This window comes from Podarcis melisellensis (genome assembly GCF_964234715.1).
Source record: "Podarcis melisellensis genome assembly, chromosome: 4".
In the NCBI taxonomy this organism is placed as follows: domain Eukaryota; kingdom Metazoa; phylum Chordata; class Lepidosauria; order Squamata; family Lacertidae; genus Podarcis; species Podarcis melisellensis.
In genome coordinates this window covers 102,419,762-102,442,737 of record NC_138531.1, presented here as the reverse complement: position 1 = coordinate 102,442,737, position 22,976 = coordinate 102,419,762, and the positions used below count along the sequence as shown (strand labels likewise).

General features: G+C 46.4%; 2 protein-coding genes across 3 annotated transcripts in view; one reads left to right on the top strand and one right to left on the bottom strand.

Annotated features, from left to right (window-relative positions):
* Window positions 1–22,976, top strand: part of LOC309368792 (uncharacterized protein) — a gene marked incomplete at its 3' end in the record, with an annotated part of 476,991 nt that overhangs the window by 359,141 nt on the left and 94,874 nt on the right. The gene's annotated exons all lie outside the window — the stretch shown is intronic.
* On the bottom strand, window positions 47–22,840 carry LOC309369122 (uncharacterized protein). 2 transcript variants are annotated; one of them, XM_081909815.1, is made up of 6 exons: window positions 22,632–22,840; window positions 21,055–21,547; window positions 2,914–2,995; window positions 2,599–2,681; window positions 2,355–2,481; window positions 47–1,774 (listed from the first exon to the last, which is right to left on the bottom strand). In XM_081909815.1, the coding sequence occupies exons 2-6, from the start codon at window positions 21,454–21,456 to the stop codon at window positions 447–449; spliced, it is 2,022 nt and encodes a 673-aa protein (XP_081765941.1). In that variant the 5' UTR covers window positions 21,457–21,547; window positions 22,632–22,840; the 3' UTR covers window positions 47–446. The 2 variants fall into 2 exon arrangements, with proteins under 2 accessions (XP_081765941.1, XP_081765942.1); XM_081909816.1 differs by lacking the exons at window positions 21,055–21,547; window positions 22,632–22,840 and adding exons at window positions 4,405–4,897; window positions 7,010–7,091.

The following is a 22,976-nucleotide window of genomic DNA, read 5'->3' as shown; positions in this document are numbered from 1 at the left end:
GATATTGACAAGCTGGAACAAGTGCAAAAGAAGGCGACCAAGATCGTTTTGTTTTATTTATGCATTTATTTGACTTCTATAGCGCCCTATAGCAGGGCTGCCAACGTGAATAAAATATAGGAGGGGTTTAGCAAGCCCCGCCTCGGTTAAACAGTCACAGCATGCGGTGCAAGCATGCCATTTGAATGGCTGTTCCTATGAACTGGGGGTGGCCCCCTCACATATCTTATTGGGGGGCAAAGACCCCTCAGACTCTAAGAGTTGGCTCCCATTCCCTACACTCACAGGTCACAGGACGGTTACAACATAAAACCACAGAATGAAAACACAAAACACCGCCCCCAAAACCTGTAACCCCCACCTCCCCACCACATTGTAAAAGGGCATTAGATGTCCATCAGCCAAAGGACTGGTTAAAGAGATGAGTTTTTCCCTGGCGCTGAAAGCTATATAATGAAGGGTTTTGGGAACTTTGTATGAATTCTTTGATGGGAACTGAGAGAGAAGCTCCTACTGAAGCTCTTTCCACATTCCACACACTGATAGGGTTTCTCCCCTGTATGAATTCTCTGATGGGAAGTGAGATGGTGGTTGAAACTGAAGCTCTTTCCACATTCCACACACTGATAGGGTTTCTCCCCTGTATGAATTCTCTGATGGCGAGTGAGACTGCTGCTGTGACTGAAGCTCTTTCCACAATCCACACACTGATAGGGTTTCTCCCCTGTATGAATTATTTGATGGAAACTGAGAGAGGACCTCTTCCTGAAGCTCTTTCCACATTCCACACACTGATAGGGTTTCTCCCCTGTATGAATTCTGTGATGGGAAGTGAGATGGGAGCTCTGACTGAAGTTCTTTCCACATTCCACACACTGATAGGGTTTCTCCCCTGTATGAATTCTTTGATGGGAAGTGAGATTGGAGCTCTGAGTGAAGCTCTTTCCACAATCCACACACTGATAGGGTTTCTCCCCTGTATGAATTCTTTGATGGGAAGTGAGCTTGTGGCTTTGAGTGAAGCTCTTTCCACATTCCACACACTGATAGCTATTCTCCCCTGTATGAATTCTCTGATGGCGAGTGAGACTGCTGCTGTGACTGAAGCTCTTTCCACAATCCACACACTGATAGGGTTTCTCCCCTGTATGAATTATTTGATGGAAACTGAGAGAGGACCTCTTCCTGAAGCTCTTTCCACATTCCACACACTGATAGGGTTTCTCCCCTGTATGAATTCTGTGATGGGAAATGAGATGGGAGCTCTGACTGAAGCTCTTTCCACATTCCACACACTGATAGGGTTTCTCCCCTGTATGAATTCTTTGATGGGAAGTGAGATTGGAGCTCTGACTGAAGCTCTTTCCACAATCCACACACTGATAGGGTTTCTCCCCTGTATGAATTCTTTGATGGGAAGTGAGCTTGTGGCTTTGAGTGAAGCTCTTTCCACATTCCACACAATTATAGCTATTCTCCCCTGTATGAATTCTGTGATGGGAAGTGAGATGGGAGCTCTGACTGAAGCTCTTTCCACATTCCATGCACTGATAGGGTTTCTCCCCTGTATGAATTCTTTGATGGGAAGTGAGATTGACCTTTTGACTGAATCTCTTTCCACATTCCATGCACTGATAGGGTTTCTTCCCAATGGGATTTCTTTGATGGGAAGTGGAAAAGGAACTTTTCCCACATTCAATATATTTATTCAGCTTCTCCAGTGTGGGGATTTTGTCAAGGTCATCCATGTTGTTAATTTCCAGTCCATCTCTATCTACAATGAAGAGAAATGGATTAGCACCTCAGGGAGAAATTAAGGAAGAATACTTGTTAACTCTGGTAATAGAGGAATAACACAAGTGGGCTAGATGGATGGTTTTCTGAAGGGTTGGGTGCATTAATTAAGGGGGATCAACCGACATCATTAGGGGAACCTGTGATTCGATAAGCCTGGCTCTTCTCTCAAATAGATTTTGTTTGGCTCCATCATGGCATCCCTCCGTTTCCAATGTCAGTCTTCTCTTTGGACAACCAAAGACTGACGGGAGGAAAAACAAAAACTGAAAACCTGACAGAAGCTACTTCAACTTCTCCAACAACTCTGAAGTTTACAGTCAAAATGGCCTGGGGAGTTCAGACCAGGCTGCTGCTTGTTTAATAAGCTGCAACGGGAGGAAGAACATTCACAGAAAAAACAGTAATTTACTATTCAAGGGTTTTTTTTGGGGGGGGGGGTTACTGTAATATCCAGTGTTGTAGGGGGCGCTGTTGAGGTCTGTGAAAATATATGAGGTTCGTGACATATGGAGTTTTGAATTTAAAAACAGATATTATGATTTCACTTGGAGCTTTACCAAGAGAGGCCATGATCCCAGAATTCTCCTCCATGATGTCCTTATGCAGAGCTCTCTGGTCAGGATCCAGCAACGCCCACTCCTCATCCGTGAAACAAACAGCAACATCTTCAAAGCACACTGGACCCTAAAAGAAGAAGGGAAATGTCCTACTCTGAGACAACACTGTTGTTCACCACACTCCTTGAGCTAGGACATTGTTCCACCCCTTGGCCTCTGTCCCCACAAGGGAGCTTCCCCTGACCTGATCTGGTTCCACAGCCGCTGCTTCCATTCTGTCCCCATTCAGAGATGGATGAAGAGGTCTAGCCAGTATCACTGTGTCACCTGCAAGAGGAAAAAGGTAAGGGGGAGGCCCAGAGTGCCTTCTTGTCTCACAGGTGAATCAGTGCATCTCAAACTACACAGGGGCCTTTGAGAAAGTCTCACCTGCTGAGTGCATTTGGATATTTGGGTGCATTAGAGATGTTATGTGTGAAAAAATATATCTTCCCTCCTCTGATGAGTTGGAAAACCAACAGAATGAGACCAAACAGAGAAACACCACCTTCTACCTTACCCAGTGGCCTCTCTCTGGTGTCCAACGGAGGCCTCCCTGCCTCAGAAGAAATCTGGTCCATTTCTGCAAAGAGATCCTTTCTCTGAAAAAGAAACAAGGATTCAAAAGAGAGAATGGGGAGAAGGATTTAAAAATGAATGTCAGAGAGAATTCCGGCTGATCGCGGGAGCGAAGACAAGCGGGATTTCTCTCTGGAGATGGAATCCAGCTCTTGGGAGGAAAAAGGGGGTGCTGGAAGGGCGCCACAGCCCCCCAAAACACCCCTGGAAGGAGATCCAGGGGGCAGGATCCCGGCACAGCCGTTTTGCGATTCCCCCGACCGCCAGGTAACCTCCTTTGGAGGCGACGAAAACATTTATGAAATGTTAAAAAAAGATGCATTAGAAAGAGGTTTTACCGACAAGAAATCAAAATATCAATTGGAAGTATTGAATAATGACGCAAAAAAAATGTCTAAAATGTATAACTTATTATTGGAATGGTATACAAAGGACGAGGAGGTTAAGTCGGTTATGATCCATTGGGCCAAAGATTTTCGATATAATATACAATTTAAAGACTGGGTTAAATTGTGGAATGAAGGACTGAAATTTACTACGTGTACTATAATAAAGGAAAATGTGATGAAAATGATATATAGATGGTATGTAACACCAGTAAAATCAGCAAAAATTTATAAAGTAAGTAATAAATGTTGGAAGTGTAAAGAAAAAGAAGGAACATTTTACCATATGTGGTGGGAGTGTAAAAAAGTGAAATGCTTTTGGGAAAGGATATATAATGAGTTAAAAAAGATGTTGAAATATACAGTTGTTAAGAAACCAGAAGCATTTCTATTAGGAACAATAGGAAATGAAATTAATAAGAAAGAATGGAAGTTATTTTTATACGCAGTAACGGCAGCAAGAATACTAATGGCCCAAAAATGGAAACAAGAATTACCTATGATTGAAAAATGGAGAATGAAATTAATGGAATACGCAGAACTTGATAAATTAACAGGAAGGATCCGGAACCGACGAGACCAGAGATTCACTGAAGACTGGATTAAATTTACAGATTATATGAAAACTATATGTGATGACCAGATAACATTTGTAAGCTTTCAGGAAGCTCTGTGAGAATGTATGGTAGAAATATTGTTTAAAAAATAAGGTAAATTAAGATATTATTGTAGTGCAATATTAAATTAAGAAATGTGCAAGAAGTGATCAAGACGGAGAATTTTCATACATTTTGATGGAAGTAAAAAAAAAAGATGTTGGTGATAAATTGGATGTTTTGTTTTGTATAGTTTTATATTGGAAAACTAATAAAAATATATATTTAAAAAATAAAAAATAAATGTCAGGACCAACAGCTTTAAGGATGTCAGAACTCATTCCATGGACGCCTTCTCAGAAGAAGAATGGGCCATCAGCAGACCATTATGGGATGTTCTCTGTCCTGTTTGGAGGCCCTTGGGAGTATCCAGAGGAAAGTCTCTCTCACCTGCTTTCTCTCCTCTGCCTGACTCAGGAGGAAACCTTCGGCCAGGGCCACTGCCTGGGAACTGGTCTCCGCTCCGCATTCCCTCACCCAGCTCTCCATCTCTGGCGGAAGGACAGCCAGGAACTGCTCCAAGATCACAAGATCCAGCATCTCAGCTTTCGTGTGCCTTTCTGGCTTCAGCCACTGATGGCAAAGGTGGTAGAGTCGGCTGCAAACCTCTCGGGGTCCTTTGGCCTCCTGGCAGCAGAACTGCCTCAACTGCTGGCTCTGCACCTCTGAGCGGAGGGTGTCCTCCTCACCCAGGATCTTCTGCACAGAGTTTTCCCAGAATCCCCCACTGCTCCCAGTTTGGATGGCATGGCCTCTTTCTGTTCCAGGGCCAGCTGAATCTCGCTGACCCATCTGTGCTCTCAGGAAGCCTCTGAGAGATCGGAAGAAACCTTTTGGTCTTCTGCCAAGTTCTGTCTGTCTTAAGGAGTGGCGCTAGCAAATCCTACAAAGCAAATACATTGTTCAGTTACAAAAGTTGTCTAATATGAGGAGAAGAAAAAGGTTCCCTGAGCAAGCATGGATGAGTCTTGGAGGGAACCAGGGCTGGACTGCACCACAGCCCAAACCATGAGCTATTTTATTTATTTAAATTTCTATAACACTTTATATTTTAAAGAGAAATCTCAAAGTGGGTTACAGCATATTAAATCTGTGGGGATAATTGGGGAGTTAGAAGAGGATATATTATTGAATGATATGCTTCCTAACATGCACTCGCAAGTTCCATATTCTAGTTCCATACATCCCCCCTTTTTAGATTACGCAGCAATCAGCTTGTTGCTGACTCATCTGAGTCTTACTATTAAAAATTCCTTCCTGGTAAAATCCCTTCCAATCCCTTTTAAATGAATAAGCACTATAATCTGATTCACGTTGATATAAAAGTAGTTTACTCACAGATTCATTCACGTTCACAGACATATCCCTGAAGGCAGGCTTAGGTTACATAACAATTAGAACTATTCCATAAAGAAGTTAGTCCCAAATGACTGCCACTAAGGAGTCACTTCTCCAAACACACAGCAACATACAAAATGGAGAAGACACACTGATCAGAAGATGGAGGCCGTGTGCTCCTCCATGCTAGGACAACAGACTGCACCCTCTTCAAGTCACATGTGGTGGAAGTCTGTCCCAGCTCAGGAGGAAACAGGAAGTCTTCTCCTGAGTGGTAGAAAACATCCCCTAATGTGTCCCCTGTAGGAATGTTCTACTTGACTGCAGTTTCACATCCCACAAAATCAATAAAATAGAAATATAACAAGCTGAAGAAAGTCAAATATATAGTCTATAGTCAAAGCAACATAGCAGAAAACAAATATTCTTATAAAGATGTCAAAATAAAACCTTACAAAGGAGTTCAACTACAGAATACATATTTAACACAGTAGGGCAGGATGAGTCTGGGCCTCACCCCCTAGGCCAGGTGGAAAGGGCCTTTTTAAAAAGGAGAAAAAAGAGGAGGAGGAGAAGGAAGAAGAAGAAGAAAGAGGAGGAGGAGGAGGAGGAAGAGGAGGAGGAGGAATAGGAGGAAGCAGTCTCTAGCCCCCCTAGAAGGAAGATTGCAATGCAAAATGTGGAGGCAACGGAAGGGATTTCTGGGAGATGAATCAGCCTGGTTGCTCCTGCCTTCCAGTCAATGCATGAAGTCAGAACTGACTGACAAGGAAGTCATTTGTATCTTGTGGAAAATGGATGCTTGGCTCTAGTGGGGGTCCTCACCTGGGGGTCCTCAGGAGTTGTTCTCCCCCCACTCCCCTGCTTCTGTCTCCTTTTCTTGCACTTGGACTCTCTGCCGCTCTCCAGACAGACTCCTGGGGTGGGGTCCCCTTTTCTTTGCTCCAAGGGCCAGGAATGTATCTGGCCGACCCCCTGAGGGCCAAGTGGATGAGGCCAAAGGCATATCCCTTGCAATTTAGGCGGGTAATTTAGTATTAGTATTCTGTTAGATAGCTTAACACACACACAGCCACTGATGCCAAGGTCCCTGGAGGCTCAGTGAGTAGCAGCGCCCATTTCCGGCTGGTTTTCCAGCAACAATCCCTTTGGGAGAGAGAGGATGTGGTCCTGGGATGCCCTGCTCTGGGTGCGAGGGAATGGCTGCAGTGGCCTCCGTGGGGAGCTGCCCTGGGAGACACTGGGAAACTGGTCCCCAATGCAGCAGCCAGACTCTGGGCTGGGATCCCTCTCTTTATTCCTGGCCTTTCTTTCCCACCTTTCCTTCCTTCCTCCCCGTGGGGTGTTTTTTTTGGGGGGGGGCTACTCCACCTCCTCGTCCAGCTTTGGAAAACCATTTGCAGATGTTTCCCAGGGACTCCTTTGTTTAAAGAAGGGAGATCATTTCTGAAAGGGGGGGCGGAGCGCCAAATGAGTTTGGGATCCTCTGATCTGCAGGAAGGAGAGCGTGGCAGACCTGGCCCCTCCCTGGCAGGACCCCCTCCTCCTCCCTGACTTGGGGTCCCCCCCCCTGCAGGAGCAGATCAGGCCCCCCAGGCCCCCTCCCCTGCTGCAGCCCTGGGACCCCCACCAGATCCCAGAGAGAGAGGAGACTCACCAGATCCCAGGAGGGGAGAGCGAGGCAGCCCTTGCAGCAGAGACACAAAGCAACACCCCCCCTTCCTTGCAGGAAAGGACTGGGGGGGAGGGGCCTTGGATCTGGAGGACCTGGCCCCCCCTTGCTTCCTGTCCTCTCTAGGAAGGCAGCTCGGTTCCCTTTAACCCTTGCCAAGCCGAGTCCCTCCAGCTCAGCCCTCTCTCAGATTTCTATCATTTTTTATGGATTTTGGGGGCCAGCTGCCCCCCTGGCTACTCCAATGCCCAGATATCCTTTTGGGGGTGAGGCTCTTGGCTGGACTCTGAGCATCTCCCTCCCTCGGCCTGAAAGTGGAGGAGCAGCTTGCAGGGAAAAGGACCAATTCTGCAGCTCCAGCTCCAGAGGCACAGCAAGGCCAGGTGGTACCCGGTGTCACACACACACACACACCCCCCACACACACATACAGAATTTTTTCATCAGTAAAAGAAGTTACACACAACTATTTAAAATATTTAGAAACAATTACAAATGAACCGTTTGCTGAGAATGAGATTAAAATGCATGTCCACATTTTAAATATCTGGATGGGCTTGCCTAAACAAACATTTATTTATTTTTGCAGGCACCCAAAAATTAAAAAGGAATAAAATAGAACTGCAGGCAGGGAGTTCCAAAGTCTACCTGTGTCGCCACACTAAAACTTTGCTTTCTCACAAGTACAGGTTTTCTGTGTGGAACCGGTAAGTGTGCCAGTTTTCTCAAAGCAGTTGAGTTGGGAATACATGGGGGAAGGCAATCTGATCAGAAGCTGTTAAGAGCTTTGTAGTCCACCATAAGATGAGTGGGACCAGGACAACGGCTCGCCTAGCCCTAGAAACGTGGCTTTAGGGAATTTTTTGTAAACCAAGCTTTTTTCGTTAAGTACCGTTCATCATAATCAAGCACCAGCACCAGCCAATAGTCATTTTAACCACCAATCAGAAAGAAGCCGTTCCAAAGCAGTGTTGTGGTGCAGAGACAGACAGACAAGTCTTTGGGAGCAGCCAGATTTTTATGTGTCAAACAAAAGCACCATGCATTGCCCTAAAAGTGATCCATGCGACGGTCATCTCCAGGCTTGACTACTGTAATTGGCTCTACGCGGGGCTGCCCTTGAAGCTGTCCCAGAAACTCCAGCGGGTGCAGAAAGCGAGGCTCCTCACAGGGTCCCTGCCATGGGAGCAGATTCACCCAGTGCTTTTTCAGCTACACTGGCTCCCGGTGGAGTACAGGGTCAGATTTAAGGTGCTGCTTTTGACCTTTAAAGCCCTTCACGGCCTAGGACCCTCGTACCTACGAGACCGCCTCTCCTGGTATACCCCACGGAGAGCCTCAAGGTCCATAAATAGCAACACCCTAGAGGTCCCGGGCCCTAAGGAAGTTAGATTGGCTTCAACCAGAGCCAGGGCCTTTTCAGTGATGGCTCCAGCCTGGTGGAACGCTCTGCCTCATGAGACCAGGGCCCTGCAGGATCTGATTTCTTTCCGCAGGGCCTGTAAGACAGAGTTGTTCCACCTGGCCTTTGGCTTGGAGCCAATTTGATTCCCTCCCTCCCTCTCTTTCTTTTTTCCTTTCCTTCTCCTCCTGCGATGAGGCTACATTTTAATATTTTAACGTTTCAATATTTCAATGTTGTATTTTAATTTTGTTCTTAAGTTGTAATCATTCATCTTGTTTTTATTATCGCTTCTAAGCCGCTCTGAGCCCGGCCTTGGCTGGGGAGGGCAGGGTATAAATAATAAAATTATTATTATTTATTATTAAAAGTCCAGGGAACATTAGATGCTTCTAATTTTTCCGATGAAGTGTTTTATTCAGTCTCACCTGCAATCACGTGTGCTGAACACACAGAAACACATACATACAGATAATGAAATTACTGGGAGTTACCACTGGTCCTGTTAGCTAGGGATGGTGGGAGCTCTGGGGTTTGGAACTTAACATGTTAAGTTGTTCCCATGATGCCTCAGCATTCTGGCGTCAGCTTTCGAAGCTGGGAGGAGTTTCGTTCTCTTCCTCTCTGTCTTTTGAGGGAGAAGGACGCAGTTTGTCATGGCTGCAAGAAGCCCAGGAGTTTTCTGGGGAATGTCGGAATAAAGACTGTAAATAGACAAACCGGGCTCTTTGTGTTTGTCGGAAATGAAGTGACAGCTTTTACCGCTGTGTTAACTCTGCTGAGGCGTGACTGGAGCGACGACGACGGAGCTGAGACCGCGCAGCTGAGGGAAGCGCGCCGGACGGCAGTAAAGAACTAATTGTGGATCGTAAATCAATTAGCAGGTCACGCTAATCAATCAATTTGACAGGTTATGGGTACCTTAATCACCGATCGTAAAGCTATCACTGGAGGCTGCCGGGAGCTTTGAAGTCTGCGGTCTAAGGCAGAGGGGCCGGCAGGAGGCGTTCGGAGATTTTTGCCTGGTGTTAAGAGGCAAAGGAGTAGCTGCGGAGTTTGGAGCAGCTGGCTGAAAGACGCAAAGGTTGCCTGTGCTGTGTGGCTGAGTGCTGGGAGCTGAGAGCTCAGAGCAGCTGAGATACGGGTGCCGGATAAGCTGGTGAGTAAGCTTGGGGCCCCGGGAAGACGATGGCAGACAGCCAGGTCTTGGAGGACATTCCGTTTGAAATGCTCAGTCTAAGAAGTTGGGCAAGGGCGTAAAGTAAGCAAGGGCTGCCTGGGGATGTGCTGCGTGTGCTGTGAAGCTTCAGCAGGAGGCCAGAGCCCTGGAGGAGTAATGAAAAGCCTAGAGATGGCTGGAGCCCCTGTTCCTGATGCTTTAGCCTCAAGGAGTGCTGGTGAGCAAGGCGGGGGGGGGGGCGAACAATTCCAAAGGCACGTTTAAAAAGTTTTCCACTGTATGTGCTGGAGTGGAGTGGCGTTTCAAAGGGGGCGGAGCTGGCAAGGAGTGCTTTTCCGGAAGAAGGAGGGCCAGGCCAGCTGGGAGGAGCCCAGGGCAGTGTTTTTCCACTGAAGTTCGTCGTTGCTACGTGTGTAATTCACCGGAACACCTGCGTCGAAATTGCCCCCACCGGAGCAGAGAGGTAAGGCAGGATGTTGCAAAGTTTGCCAAGGTCGTTTCTCATGGGAATCAGCCGGGTTTCCATGGCAACCAGTCTCGGAGAGGAGGTCAGCGTGGGAACGCAAGGGACGGATGTGTCTCAGACGCTGGGGGTTGTTTTCTTATCACTGCTTCTATGGCAGCTGTGAAGAACAACTCCAGCCAGGACACGGTGACACGCTGGGTGTTGGATACTACTATTGGTCATCACCTGATAAGCAAGCCTACTGGCGGACTGCGGAACTGCAGGGCTGTTTCAACTGGAATGACTGTTATGTTAGCAGACGGAACACGAAAATCAGTTTCTGGTGTGGCTAACATGTTTTTTTCCCCTTTACAGGAGGAGCTAGAGGTCTATGTTGTGCCGGGAGTGAATTATTGTCTGTTATCTGTACCAGCTCTTATGAAGCAGGGGTACAAAATTTGCTTTGAAAATGATGCCTGTTCCATTTTCAGAAGGGGGAGACAACTGGTCAACATGGAGTGCAGCAAGAACAATCTCTTTGTTCTGGAATCACCTCTGGAGGGTGGTGGGAATGCCGGAAAAGCACAGGCGCAGTGTGCTAAGGTTCCCAGTCATGATTCATGTGTTCATTTATGGCACAGGAGAATGTCTCATGCCAGTTTAGAAGATGTGCAGAAGTTGCCCAGCTGCACCAAAGGTTGTAAAATCACACAATGTGGTGGGAGGTCCCTAGGGTGCAGGGCATGCAAAGGTGCAAAGGTACATGGTTTTCCCAGGTTTGGGAGGGTAGCCAAAGAAGCTTTTGAGCTTGTTCACACAGATCTGTCAGGACCCATGAGGTGTGAGAGTCTGGGTGGGGCCAAGTATGTGCTGACGCTGACAGATGACCACAGCCAGAATTCATGGTGTTTCTCTCTCAAATCACAGGGGGAGGCGGCGCAACTGATCCAGGATTGGGTTGCGGAGGTAGAACTAAGGTTCTCCACCAGGGTGCAAGGGTTCAGGAGCGACCGAGGGTCACAGTTTACTGGGTCTGCTCTGAAGGAGTTTTTCAAGGAAAAGGGAATACGTCACCAGGTGACGGGTGCAAAGTCTCCTCAAGGGAGAGGCGTGGCAGAGCACAGGAGTGAAACACTGGCTGAAGCTGTCAGGGTTTTGCTGTGTGACTGGGCTGCCTCAGAGCTTTTGGAGTGAAGCTTGGAAAGCTGCCAGCTTTGTTTTTAACAGGTCCTATAACCACGTTATAGGGGAAACACCGTTTTTTCTGTTGCACCGGAAAAGGCCACAGGTGCATTTCTTCCGCGTTTGGGTCCAAGGCTTTTGTGCCGGTACCAACAGCTCAGCGGAAGGCAGGTGGTCCAAAGGTTCAGGAAATGATCTTCTGTGGATATGATCCTGCAACCAATGGGTGGAAGTTTGCATACCCAGAGGGTGATCAGACCAAGCTGCTGGTCAGCAAGTGTGCTGAGTTTTGTGAGCAGGGGGGTTGGTCACGGCCTGGGGATGGTCCTGATTTTCTCTCAGAATGTCTGTCTGATTCTGAGGAGGAAAGGGAGGCAGAGGCTGAAGGCGGTGATGGGGACCAGGTCCAGGATCAGGGTTCAGAACCCGGTGATGGGGACCAAGTCCAGGATCAGGGTTCAGGGCAGGTTTGGGCATCTCCAAGGGTTGTGAAAGGAGTGTCCAGGAGTGAGTCTTCATCTCCTGTTAGTGTAATGGAGAAAGCTCACAAACAGGTTGTCAAGTCAGAGGGGGAAGAGTCTGACGGAGAAGACACAACTGCTGGCCCAAGTAGGTCAGAGGGAAGTTCAGATGAAGCACCTCAGTTTGTGCCCAGGCGGTCTTCTCGGGCCACGAAGGGTGTTTCACCGGAGAGGTATCAGGACACGGGTGCGTGGGAAAGTTTCGCACAGTGTGATTCTGGGAGTGTTGAAGGGGTTCAACAGGTGCCTGGGAAAGATGCCGGGAAGGGGCACAAGGCAAAGGGAAAGGTGTTGAACTCAAAAAGGTCTTGTCAGAATGTGAGGCAAGAGGGGTCTGGGGTTTGGAACTTAACAGGTTAAGTTGTTCCCATGATGCCTCAGCATTCTGACGTCAGCTTTCGAAGCTGGGAGGAGTTTCGTTCTCTTCCTCTCTGTCTTTTGAGGGAGAAGGACGCAGTTTGTCATGGCTGCAAGAAGCCCAGGAGTTTTCTGGGGAATGTCGGAATAAAGACTGTAAATAGACAAACCGGGCTCTTTGTGTTTGTCGGAAATGAAGTGACAGCTTTTACCGCTGTGTTAACTCTGCTGAGGCGTGACTGGAGCGACGACGACGGAGCTGAGACCGCGCAGCTGAGGGAAGCGCGCCGGACGGCAGTAAAGAGCTAATTGTGGATTGTAAATCAATTAGCAGGTCACGCTAATCAATCAATTTGACTATAGTCCCAAAACATCTGGAGCGCCGAGTTTGGGGGTGCCTGTTCTAAAAGACCACGATACATTTTCCCATGAGTGCTGGGTGGATTCCTGCAACAGTTTTAACAATTTATATATTCAACAAACATTTGTCATGTGTTATAAAAGGAATATGGATTGTGTTCCCTCACCTTCTTGATTTCCCCTGGCAAACAAAATTTAAGATACTTAAATTGTGGTGCCCAGAATTGAACACAGTATTAATTCTAGCTGGGGTCTGACCAAGGCAAAAGAAAGTGGTACTATTCCTGCCCTTGATCTGATTCTGCCTTCTGCCACATTGGCCTCCGCTCCCTGTTTGGTGTCGTCTGCAAATGTGATGAGCATCCCATCAGTTCCTTCATTTATAAAGACGTTGAACAACAATGAGCCCAGGACAGAACCCTGCAGCACCCCTCTTGTCACTTTTCCCCAGGATGAGGAGGAACCATGGAGGAGTCCTCTTTGGGTTCGGTCAGTCAAATCCGCCTAACAGTTACCAAGTTCAGCCTCATTTTACCAGCTTCCTCACATAAATATCAAGGGGGACTTTGTCAAAAACCTTACTGAAATTAAGATGCACTATTACCACAGCAGTCCCCTGAGAAACAATCTGTACCTCCATCCCAAAAAAGAAAAAGAAAAGAGAGAGATTTCTCTAGCTTGACTTGTTTTTGAGAAAGCCATGAAGGGTACATAATTTTATTTAAAAATGCTAATATTAAGAAGGATATTGACAAGCTGGAACAAGTGCAAAAGAAGGCGACCAAGATCGTTTTGTTTTATTTATGCATTTATTTGACTTCTATAGCGCCCTATAGCAGGGCTGCCAACGTGAATAAAATATAGGAGGGGTTTAGCAAGCCCCGCCTCGGTTAAAGAGTCACAGGATGCGGTGCAAGCATGCCATTTGAATGGCTGTTCCTATGACCTGGGGGGTGGCCCCCTCACATATCTTATTGGGGGGCAAAGTGCCCTCAGACTCTAAGAGTTGGCTCTTATTCTCTATACCCACAGGTCTCAGGACGGTTACAACATAAAACCACACAATGAAAACAAAAAACACCGCCCCCAAAACCTGTAACCCCCACCTCCCCACCACATTGTAAAAGGGCATTAGATGTCCATCAGCCAAAGGACTGGTTAAAGAGATGAGTTTTTCCCTGGCGCTGAAAGCTGTATAATGAAGGGTTTTGGGAACTTTGTATGAATTCTTTGATGGGAACTGAGAGAGGAGCTCCTCCTGAAGCTTTTTCCACATTCCACACACTGATAGGGTTTCTCCCCAGTATGAATTCTCTGATGGGAAGTGAGATGGTGGTTGAAACTGAAGCTCTTTCCACATTCCACACACTGATAGGGTTTCTCCCCTGTATGAATTCTCTGATGGCGAGTGAGACTGCTGCTGTGACTGAAGCTCTTTCCACAATCCACACACTGATAGGGTTTCTCCCCTGTATGAATTATTTGATGGAAACTGAGAGAGGAGCTCCTACTGAAGCTCTTTCCACATTCCACACACTGATAGGGTTTCTCCTCTGTATGAATTCTTTGATGGGAAGTGAGCTTGTGGCTTTGAGTGAAGCTCTTTCCACATTCCACACACTGATAGGTTTTCTCCCCTGTATGAATTCTGTGATGGGAAGTGAGATGGGAGCTCTGACTGAAGCTCTTTCCACATTCCACACACTGATAGGGTTTCTCCCCTGTATGAATTCTCTGATGGGAAGTGAGATGGTGGCTGTGAGTGAAGCTCTTTCCACATACAAAGTACTGATAGGGTTTCTCCCCTGTATGAATTATTTGATGGGAAGTGAGATTGACCTTTTGACTGAATCTCTTTCCACATTCCATGCACTGATAGGGTTTCTTTCCAATGGGATTTCTTTGATGGGAAGTGGAAAAGGAACTTTTCCCACATTCAAGATATTTATTCAGCTTCTCCATTCTGGGGATTTTGTCATGGTCACCCATGTTCTTACTTTCCAGTCCATCACTATCTGCAATGAAGAGAAATGGATTAGAGACTCAGGGAGAAATTAACTCAGGTAATAGAGGAATAACACAAGTGGGTTAGATGGGTGGTTTTCTGAAGGGTTGGGTGCATTAATTAACGGGGATCAACCAACATCCTTTGGGGAACCTGTGATTCGATAAGCCTGGCTCTTCTCTTGAATCGATTTTGTTTGGCTCCATCACGGCATCCCCTCCGTTTCCAATGTCAGTCTTCTCTTTGGACAACCAAAGACTGACGGGAGGAAAAACAAAAACTGAAAACCTGACAGAAGCTACTTCAACTTCCCCAACAACTCTGAAGTTTATAGTCAAAAGAGCCTGGGGAGTTCAGACCACCTGATCCTTGTTTAATAAGCTGCAACTGGAGGAGGAACATTCACAGAAAAAACAGTAATTTACTATTCAAGGGTTTTTTTGGGGGGGGGATAAAGTAATATCCAGTGTTGTAGGGGGCGCTGTTTAGGTCTGTGAAAATATATGAGGTTCGTGACATATGGAGTTTTGAATTTAAAAACAGATATTATGATTCCACTAGGAGCCTTACCAAGAGAGGCCACGATCCCACAATTCTCCTCCATGACGTCCTTATGCAGAGCTCTCTGGTCATGATCCAGCAAATCCCACTCCTCATCCGTGAAACAAACAGCAACATCTTCAAAGCACACTGGACCCTAAAAGAAGAAGGGAAATGTCCTACTCTGAGACAACACTGTTGTTCACCACCACTCCTTGAGCTAGGACATTCTTCCACCCCTTGACCTCTGTCCCCACAAGGCAGCTTCCCCTGACCTGATCTGGTTCCACAGCCGCTGCTTCCATTCTGTCCCCATTCAGAGATGGATGAAGAGGTCTAGCCAGTATCACTGTGTCACCTGCAAGAGGAAAAAGGTAAGGGGGAGGCCCAGAGTGCCTTCTTGTCTCGCAGGTAAATCAGTGCATCTCAAACTACACAGGGGCCTTTGAGAAAGTCTCGCCTGCTGAGTGCATTTGGATATTTGGGTGCATTAGAGATGTTATGTGTGAAAAAATATATCTTCCCTCCTCTGATGAGTTGGAAAACCAACAGAATGAGACCAAACAGAGAAACACCACCTTCCTCCTTACCCAGTGGCCTCTCTCTGGTGTCCAACGGAGGCCTCCCTGCCTCAGAAGAAATCTGGTCCATTTCTGCAAAGAGATCCTTTCCCTGAAAAAGAAACAAGGATTCAAAAGAGAGAATGGGGAGAAGGATTTAAAAATGAATGTCAGAGAGAATTCCGGCTGATCGCGGGAGCGAAGACAAGCGGGATTTCTCTCTGGAGAGGGAATCCAGCTCTTGGGAGGAAAAAGGGGGTGCTGGAAGGGCGTCACAGCCCCCTAAAACACCCCTGGAAGGAGATCCAGGGGCAGGATCCTGGCACAGCCGTTTTGCGATTCCCCCGACCGCCAGGTAACCTCCTTTGGAGGCGACGAAAACATTTATGAAATGTTTAAAAAAAGATGCATTAGAAAGAGGTTTTACCGACAAGAAATCAAAATATCAATTGGAAGTATTGAATAATGACGCAAAAAAAATGTCTAAAATGTATAACTTATTATTGGAATGGTATACAAAGGACGAGGAGGTTAAGTCGGTTATGATCCATTGGGCCAAAGATTTTGGATATAATATACAATTTAAAGACTGGGTTAAATTGTGGAATGAAGGACTGAAATTTACTGCGTGTACTATAATAAAGGAAAATGTGATGAAAATGATATATAGATGGTATGTAACACCAGTAAAATCAGCAAAAATTTATAAAGTAAGTAATAAATGTTGGAAGTGTAAAGAAAAAGAAGGAACATTTTACCATATGTGGTGGGAGTGTAAAAAAGTGAAATGCTTTTGGGAAAGGATATATAATGAGTTAAAAAAGATGTTGAAATATACATTTGTTAAGAAACCAGAAGCATTTCTATTAGGAATAATAGGAAATGAAATTAATAAGAAAGAATGGAAGTTATTTTTATACGCAGTAACGGCAGCAAGAATACTAATGGCCCAAAAATGGAAACAAGAAGAATTACCTATGATTGAAAAATGGAGAATGAAATTAATGGAATACGAAGAACTTGATAAATTAACAGGAAGGATCCGGAACCGACGAGACCAGAGATTCACTGAAGACTGGATTAAATTTACAGATTATATGAAAACTATATGTGATGACCAGATAACATTTGTAAGCTTTCAGGAAGCTCTGTGAGAATGTATGGTAGAAATATTGTTTAAAAAATAAGGTAAATTAAGATATTATTGTAGTGCAATATTAAATTAAGAAATGTTGAAGAAGTGATCAAGACGGAGAATTTTCAGACATTTTGATGGAAGTAAAAAAAAAACATGTTGGTGATAAATTGGATGTTTGTTTTCTATAGTTTTATAGTGGAAAACTAATAAAAATATATATTTAAAAAATAAAAAATAAATGTCAGGGCCAACAGCTTTAAGGATGTCAGAACTCATTCCATGGACGCCTTCTCAGAAAAAGGATGGGCCATCAGCAGACCATTATGGGATGTTCTTACTTTCCAGTCCATCACTATCTGCAATGAAGAGAAATGGATTAGAGACTCAGGGAGAAATTAACTCAGGTAATAGAGGAATAACACAAGTGGGTTAGATGGGTGGTTTTCTGAAGGGTTGGGTGCATTAATTAACGGGGATCAACCAACATCCTTTGGGGAACCTGTGATTCGATAAGCCTGGCTCTTCTCTTGAATCGATTTTGTTTGGCTCCATCACGGCATCCCCTCCGTTTCCAATGTCAGTCTTCTCTTTGGACAACCAAAGACTGACGGGAGGAAAAACAAAAACTGAAAACCTGACAGAAGCTACTTCAACTTCCCTAACAATTCTGAAGTTTACAGTCAAAAGGGTCTGGGAAGTTCAGACCAGTTGATTCTTTTTTTAATTATTATTTTTTATTAAGGATTTTCTTGTTTTACAGAAGTGTAGTGCCTCGTATTTTTTTTTTCTTCTTCTTCTTCCATGTAACGTTTTTACAAATCCGTTTCATTTGTTGAAGCATTAGGGGGAGAAGAAAACAGAAAGAGAAAAGAAAGGGGGGGTGGGGAGAGGGAGGATGGATGGGGGTGGGGTCGGGTGGCGGTGTTTCTATTATGTTTAATGTATGTAGAGTTTGGTGTCAGCGTTGCTTGTGTTGTTCACTTGTGTTCCTTTGGTGGTGAGAGAGGTTGGGGTTGGCTTAGGGTGTGATTGTTTGCTTGTGATTGGCTGTGGTGATCTTTGTTTTCGTGTGTGAGTGAGGTGGGTGGGTGTTTTGGATCAGGTTAGCCATATTGATTTGTATGCTGTTGGTGGATTATTGTCATTGTCCTGTTGGGCTGTGTGTGTGATAAAGGGGAGCCATACCGGGGTGAAGGCGTCTTCTTCTGTTTGTCCCCGTGTCAGTTTCAGTTTATTAGTTAATTTTTCTAGTAGGGCTGTTTCCCATACTATTTGGTACCATTGGTCCATGCTTACTCCTGACAGGTCTCTCCAGTGTCTGGTTATGATGTTTCTGGCTGCTGAGAGCAGGTGGGTTATGAGTTCTTTGTGGTGTAAATGGGCATTGTTGTCTTGGAAGATGTTTAGTAGGGCCAATTCTGGGGTGATGTCTATTACTTGCTTAGTTATTTTACATATTTCTTGTATGGCTGTTGTCCAGAATAGTTGAATTTTGGGACACTCCCACCACATGTGGAGGTATGTGCCTGAGGAGGTGCACCCTCTCCAGCATTTTGGTGAGGTTCCTGGGCGCATTAGCGCTAGTTTTCTTGGTGTTAGGTACCACCTGTAGGTGAGTTTCAGTGTGAGTTCTTTTCTTTTCGTTGATATGGATTTAAAGGGGGGTTTAGACCACATTCTGGTCCATTGAGTGGGGTTAATCTCATAGCCTATGTCATTCTCCCATTGTTTTTTGATTGTGTCTAGGGGATTTGCGGGATTTTGGAGTAGTATTTTGTATATTGCGGATACCGTTTCCCTTTGTTGTTAGGAGGAGGTTTTCGAAGGTTGTCAGAGGCCTAGTTGCTGCTGATTTTACTATTAGGTTGTTTAAGAAGGCATGTAGTTGGTGTTGTGTTAACCAGGTCATTTGGGTGTCTTCTAGTTTGTCTTGTATTTCTTGTGTTGACAAGGGTTTGTTATTTTTATAAAAGTCTATTAGGCGGTATAAGCCTTTGGTTCGCCAGGTTTTTGTCTGGAGGTTTTGTGCTGCATGGTAGAATAATGGGTGGTACGCCAGGGGGATTAGTGAGGATGGGGTTGGGGATAGTTTGCCTATTTGTGTTTTCCATGCTTTGAGCATGGTCTGTGTGTACCTGTTAAGTGTTGTGGGGATTTTCTTTAGTTTGTTTGGGAGGAGTGGGTATGTTGTGGTGCAGGTGTTTTCAATTGTGTCCCTCTCTAGGTGTACCCATTGTTTTGTCTCATCTTCTAGTATATATGGGATTATATGGCGTATTTGGTTGGCATTATAATATGCTTCTATGTTGGGGATTCCCCATCCTCCTTCTGAGGTGGGGAGGTGCAGGTATTTGGGGCTTATTCTTGGTTTTTTATGTGAGAAGATGAAAGAGTGTAGTTTTCTCTGCCAACTGCGAAGTTGGGTTGAGGGGATCCAGATTGGGAGGGTTTGGAATAGGTAGGTTAGTTTTGGGAGTGTGATCATTTTGATCATGGCTATTTTGTCTGAGAGAGTGAAATTCATGTTATTCCATCTCTTTAGGTCTTTGTTAATTTGTCGCCACAGGGGCTTGTAGTTGTGGAGGTACAATTTATTGAGGTTTCTGGTTATTTGTACCCCTAGCTATCTGAACTTGGTGTGGCAAAGTTTTATTTTGGTGACCTTCGTGAGTTCTTTTTGGGTGTGAGGAGGGGTGTTGAAGCACATAGCTTCTGACTTTGTAAAATTTACCTGTAGGCCCGACACCATTGCAAATGTGTTGAGTTCTCTGATTAGGGAGGTTGCTGTGCTTATGGGGTCTGGTGTTGTGACCATTAGGTCATCTGCAAAGGGCCCTAATTTATAGGTTCTGCCTTTTATTTCCACTCCCTTGATGTCTGTGGCTGCTCGGATGCGGATTGCTAAGGGTTCCAGAGCCAGGATAAATAAGAAGGGAGACAGTGGGCATCCTTGTTCCGTGCCTCTTTGGATAGCTATAGTATTAGAATCCATATTGTTAGTTCTGCATTTTGCTGAGGCTTGGGAGTATATTTGTTTGAGGATTTGTAGGAAGTTGGGGCCAAATTTCATGTTAGTTAGTACTGCTAATATGTATTTCCACTCCAAGCAATCAAAGGCTTTGAGGATGTCTAGGGACATAATTGTCAAGGGGAGTTTGTTTGCCTTGCTGTGTTCGATCAGGTTCAGTAGTTTCTTGATGGGGTCTGTTATATTGCGGCCAGGGACAAAACCAGTCTGCAGATCAGTTGATTCTGGTTTAATAAGCTACAACTGGAGGAAGAACATTCACAGAAAAAAACAGTAATTTACTGTTAAAGGTTTTTGGGGGTTGTGATATTCGGTGTTGTAGGGGGTGCTGTTGAGTTCTGTGAACGTATATGAGGTTAGTCACATATGGAGTTTTGAATTTAGAAACAGATATTATGATCCCACTGGGAGCCTTACCGAGAGAGGCCACGATCCCACAATTCTCCTCCATGACATCCTTATGCAGAGCTCTCTGGTCAGGATCCAGCAACACCCACTCCTCATCCGTGAAACAAACAGCAACATCTTCAAAGCACACTGGACCCTAAAAGAAGAAGGGAAATGTCCTACTCTGAGACAACACTGTTGTTCACCACACTCCTTGAGCTAGGACGTTGTTCCACCCCTTGGCCTCTGTCCCCACAAGGCAGCTTCCCCTGACCTGATCTGGTTCCACAGCCGCTGCTTCCATTCTGTCCCCTTGAAAAGATGGATGAAGAGGTCTAGCCAGTATCACTGTGTCACCTGCAAGAGGGAAAAAGGTAAGGGGGAGGCCCAGAGTGCCTTCTTGTCTCACAGGTGAATCAGTGCATCTCAAACTACACAGGGGCCTTTGAGAAGTTCTCGCCTGCTGAGTGCATTTGGATGTTTGGGTGCATTTCAGATGTTAGTTGTGCCGAAATATATCTCCCCACCTCTGGGCTCTTGGTCCCACTATCTCCCCCAACAAAAAATGAAAAGCACCCACAGATGAGTTGGAAAACGAACAGAATGAGACCTAACGGAGAAAAACCTCCTTCTTCCTTACCCAGCTGCCTCTCTCTGGTGTCCAACGGAGGCCTCTCTGCCTCAGAAGAAATCTGGCCTATTTCTGCAAAGGGATCCGTTCCCTGAAAAAGAAAAAGGATTCAAATGAGAGAATGGGGAGAAGGATTAAAAAATGTATGTCAGGGCCAACAGCTTCAAGGCTGACAGATCTCATTCTATGGATGCCTTCCCAGGAAAAAAATATGAGCCATCAGTAGAGCATGATGGGATGTTTTCTGTCCTGTTTGGAGCCCCCTGGGAGTATCCAGAGGAAAGTCTCTCTCACCTGCTTTCTGTCCTCTGCCTGACTCAGGAGGAAACCTTCAGCCAGGGCCACCGCCTGGGAACTGGTCTCCGCTCCACAGTCCCTCACCCAGCTCTCCATCTCCGGGGGAAGGACAGCCAGGAACTGCTCCAAGATCACCAGGTCCAGCATCTCAGCTTTCGTGTGCCTTTCTGGCTTCAGCCACTGACGGCAAAGGTGGTAGAGTCGGCTGCAAACCTCTCGGGGTCCTTTGGCCTCCTGGTAGCAGAACTGCCTCAACTGCTGGCTCTGCACCTCTGAGCGGAGGGTGTCCTCCTCACCCAGGATCCTCTGCACAGAGTTTTCCCAGAATCCCCCACTGTTCCCAGTTTGGATGGCATGGCCTCTTTCTGTTCCAGGGCCAGCTGAGTCTCGCTCACCCATCTGTGCTCTCAGGAAGCCTTTGAGAGATCGGAAGGAACCCTTTGGTCTCCTGCCAAGTTCTGTCTGTCTTAAGGAGAGGCGCTAGCAAATCCTACAAAGCAAAGACATTGTTGTGTTACAAAAGTTGTCTAATATCAGGAGAAGAAAAAGGTTCCTTGAGGAAGCATGGATGAGTCTTGCTGGGAACTAGGGCTGGACTGCACCACATCCCAGATCATTAGGTATCTTGGGGGGGGGGGGAGAGGAGTAAGAAGAGAAGAAATATGTCTCTAGCCTCAATGCAAAATGTGGAGGCAACGGAAGGGATTTCTGGGAGATGAATCAGCCTGGTTTCTCCTGCCTTCCAGTCAATGCATGAAGTCTGAACTGACTGATAAGGGAGTCATTTGTATTTTGTGAAAAATGGATGCTTGGCTCTAGTGGGGGTCCTCACCCAGGGGTCCTCAGGAGTTGTTCTCCCCCCACCCCCACTCCCCTGCTTCTGTCTCCTTTTTTGCACTTGAACTCTCTGCCACTCTCCCGGCAGACCCCTTGGGGTGGGCTCACTTTTTCTTTGCTCTGAGGGCCAGGTATGTTTCTGGCCAACCCCCTGAGGGCCAAGTTCGCAGGGCCAAAAACACCTCCCTTGAAATATTGGTCAAGGTCCCTGGAGCCTCAGTGAGTAGCAGTGCCCATTTCTGTTTTCCAGCAACAATCCCTTTGGGACAGAGAGGATGTGGTCCTGGGATGCCCTGCTCTGGGTGCGAGGGGACGGCTGCAGTGGCCTCCGTGGGGAGCTGCCCTGGAAGACACTGGGAAACTGGTCCCCAATGCAGCAGCCAGACTCTGGGCTGGGATCCCTCTCTTTATCCCTCGCTTTCTCTCCCACCTTTTTTTTTGGGGGGGGCTAGCCCACCTCTTTGTCCAGCTTTGGAAAATGGTTTGCACATTTTTCGTCCGTTGTGCAATGAGGCTGAGCGAATTCACACAGAGTTAAAGTCCCAGGGACTCCTTTGTTTTAAAAAGGGAGATTTCGTGGGAGTCAGGGATCCTCTGATCTCCAGGAAGGAGAGCGTGGCAGACCTGGCCCCTCCCTGGCAGGACCCTCTCCTCCTCCCTGACTTGGGGTCCCCCCCCTGCAGGAGCAGATCAGGCCCCCCAGGCCCCCTCCCCTGCTGCAGCCCTGGGACCCCCACCAGATCCCAGAGAGAGAGGAGACTCACCAGATCCCAGGAGGGGAGAGCGAGGCAGCCCTTGCAGGAGAGACACCCAAGCAGGAAAGGACTGGGGAGGGAGGGGCCTTGGCTCTGGAGGACCTGGCCCCCCCTTGCTTCCTGTCCTCTCTAGGAAGGCAGCTCACTTCCCTTTAACCCTTGCCAAGCCGAGTCCCTCCAGCTCAGCCCTCTCTCGCTTGGCAGAAACTCATAATCTTATTATTTGTTATTCAATCGGGGGGGGCAGCTGCCCCCCTGGCTCCGCCAATGCCCAGATATCCTTTTGTGGGTGAGGCTCTTGGCTGGACTCTGAGCATCTCCCTCCCT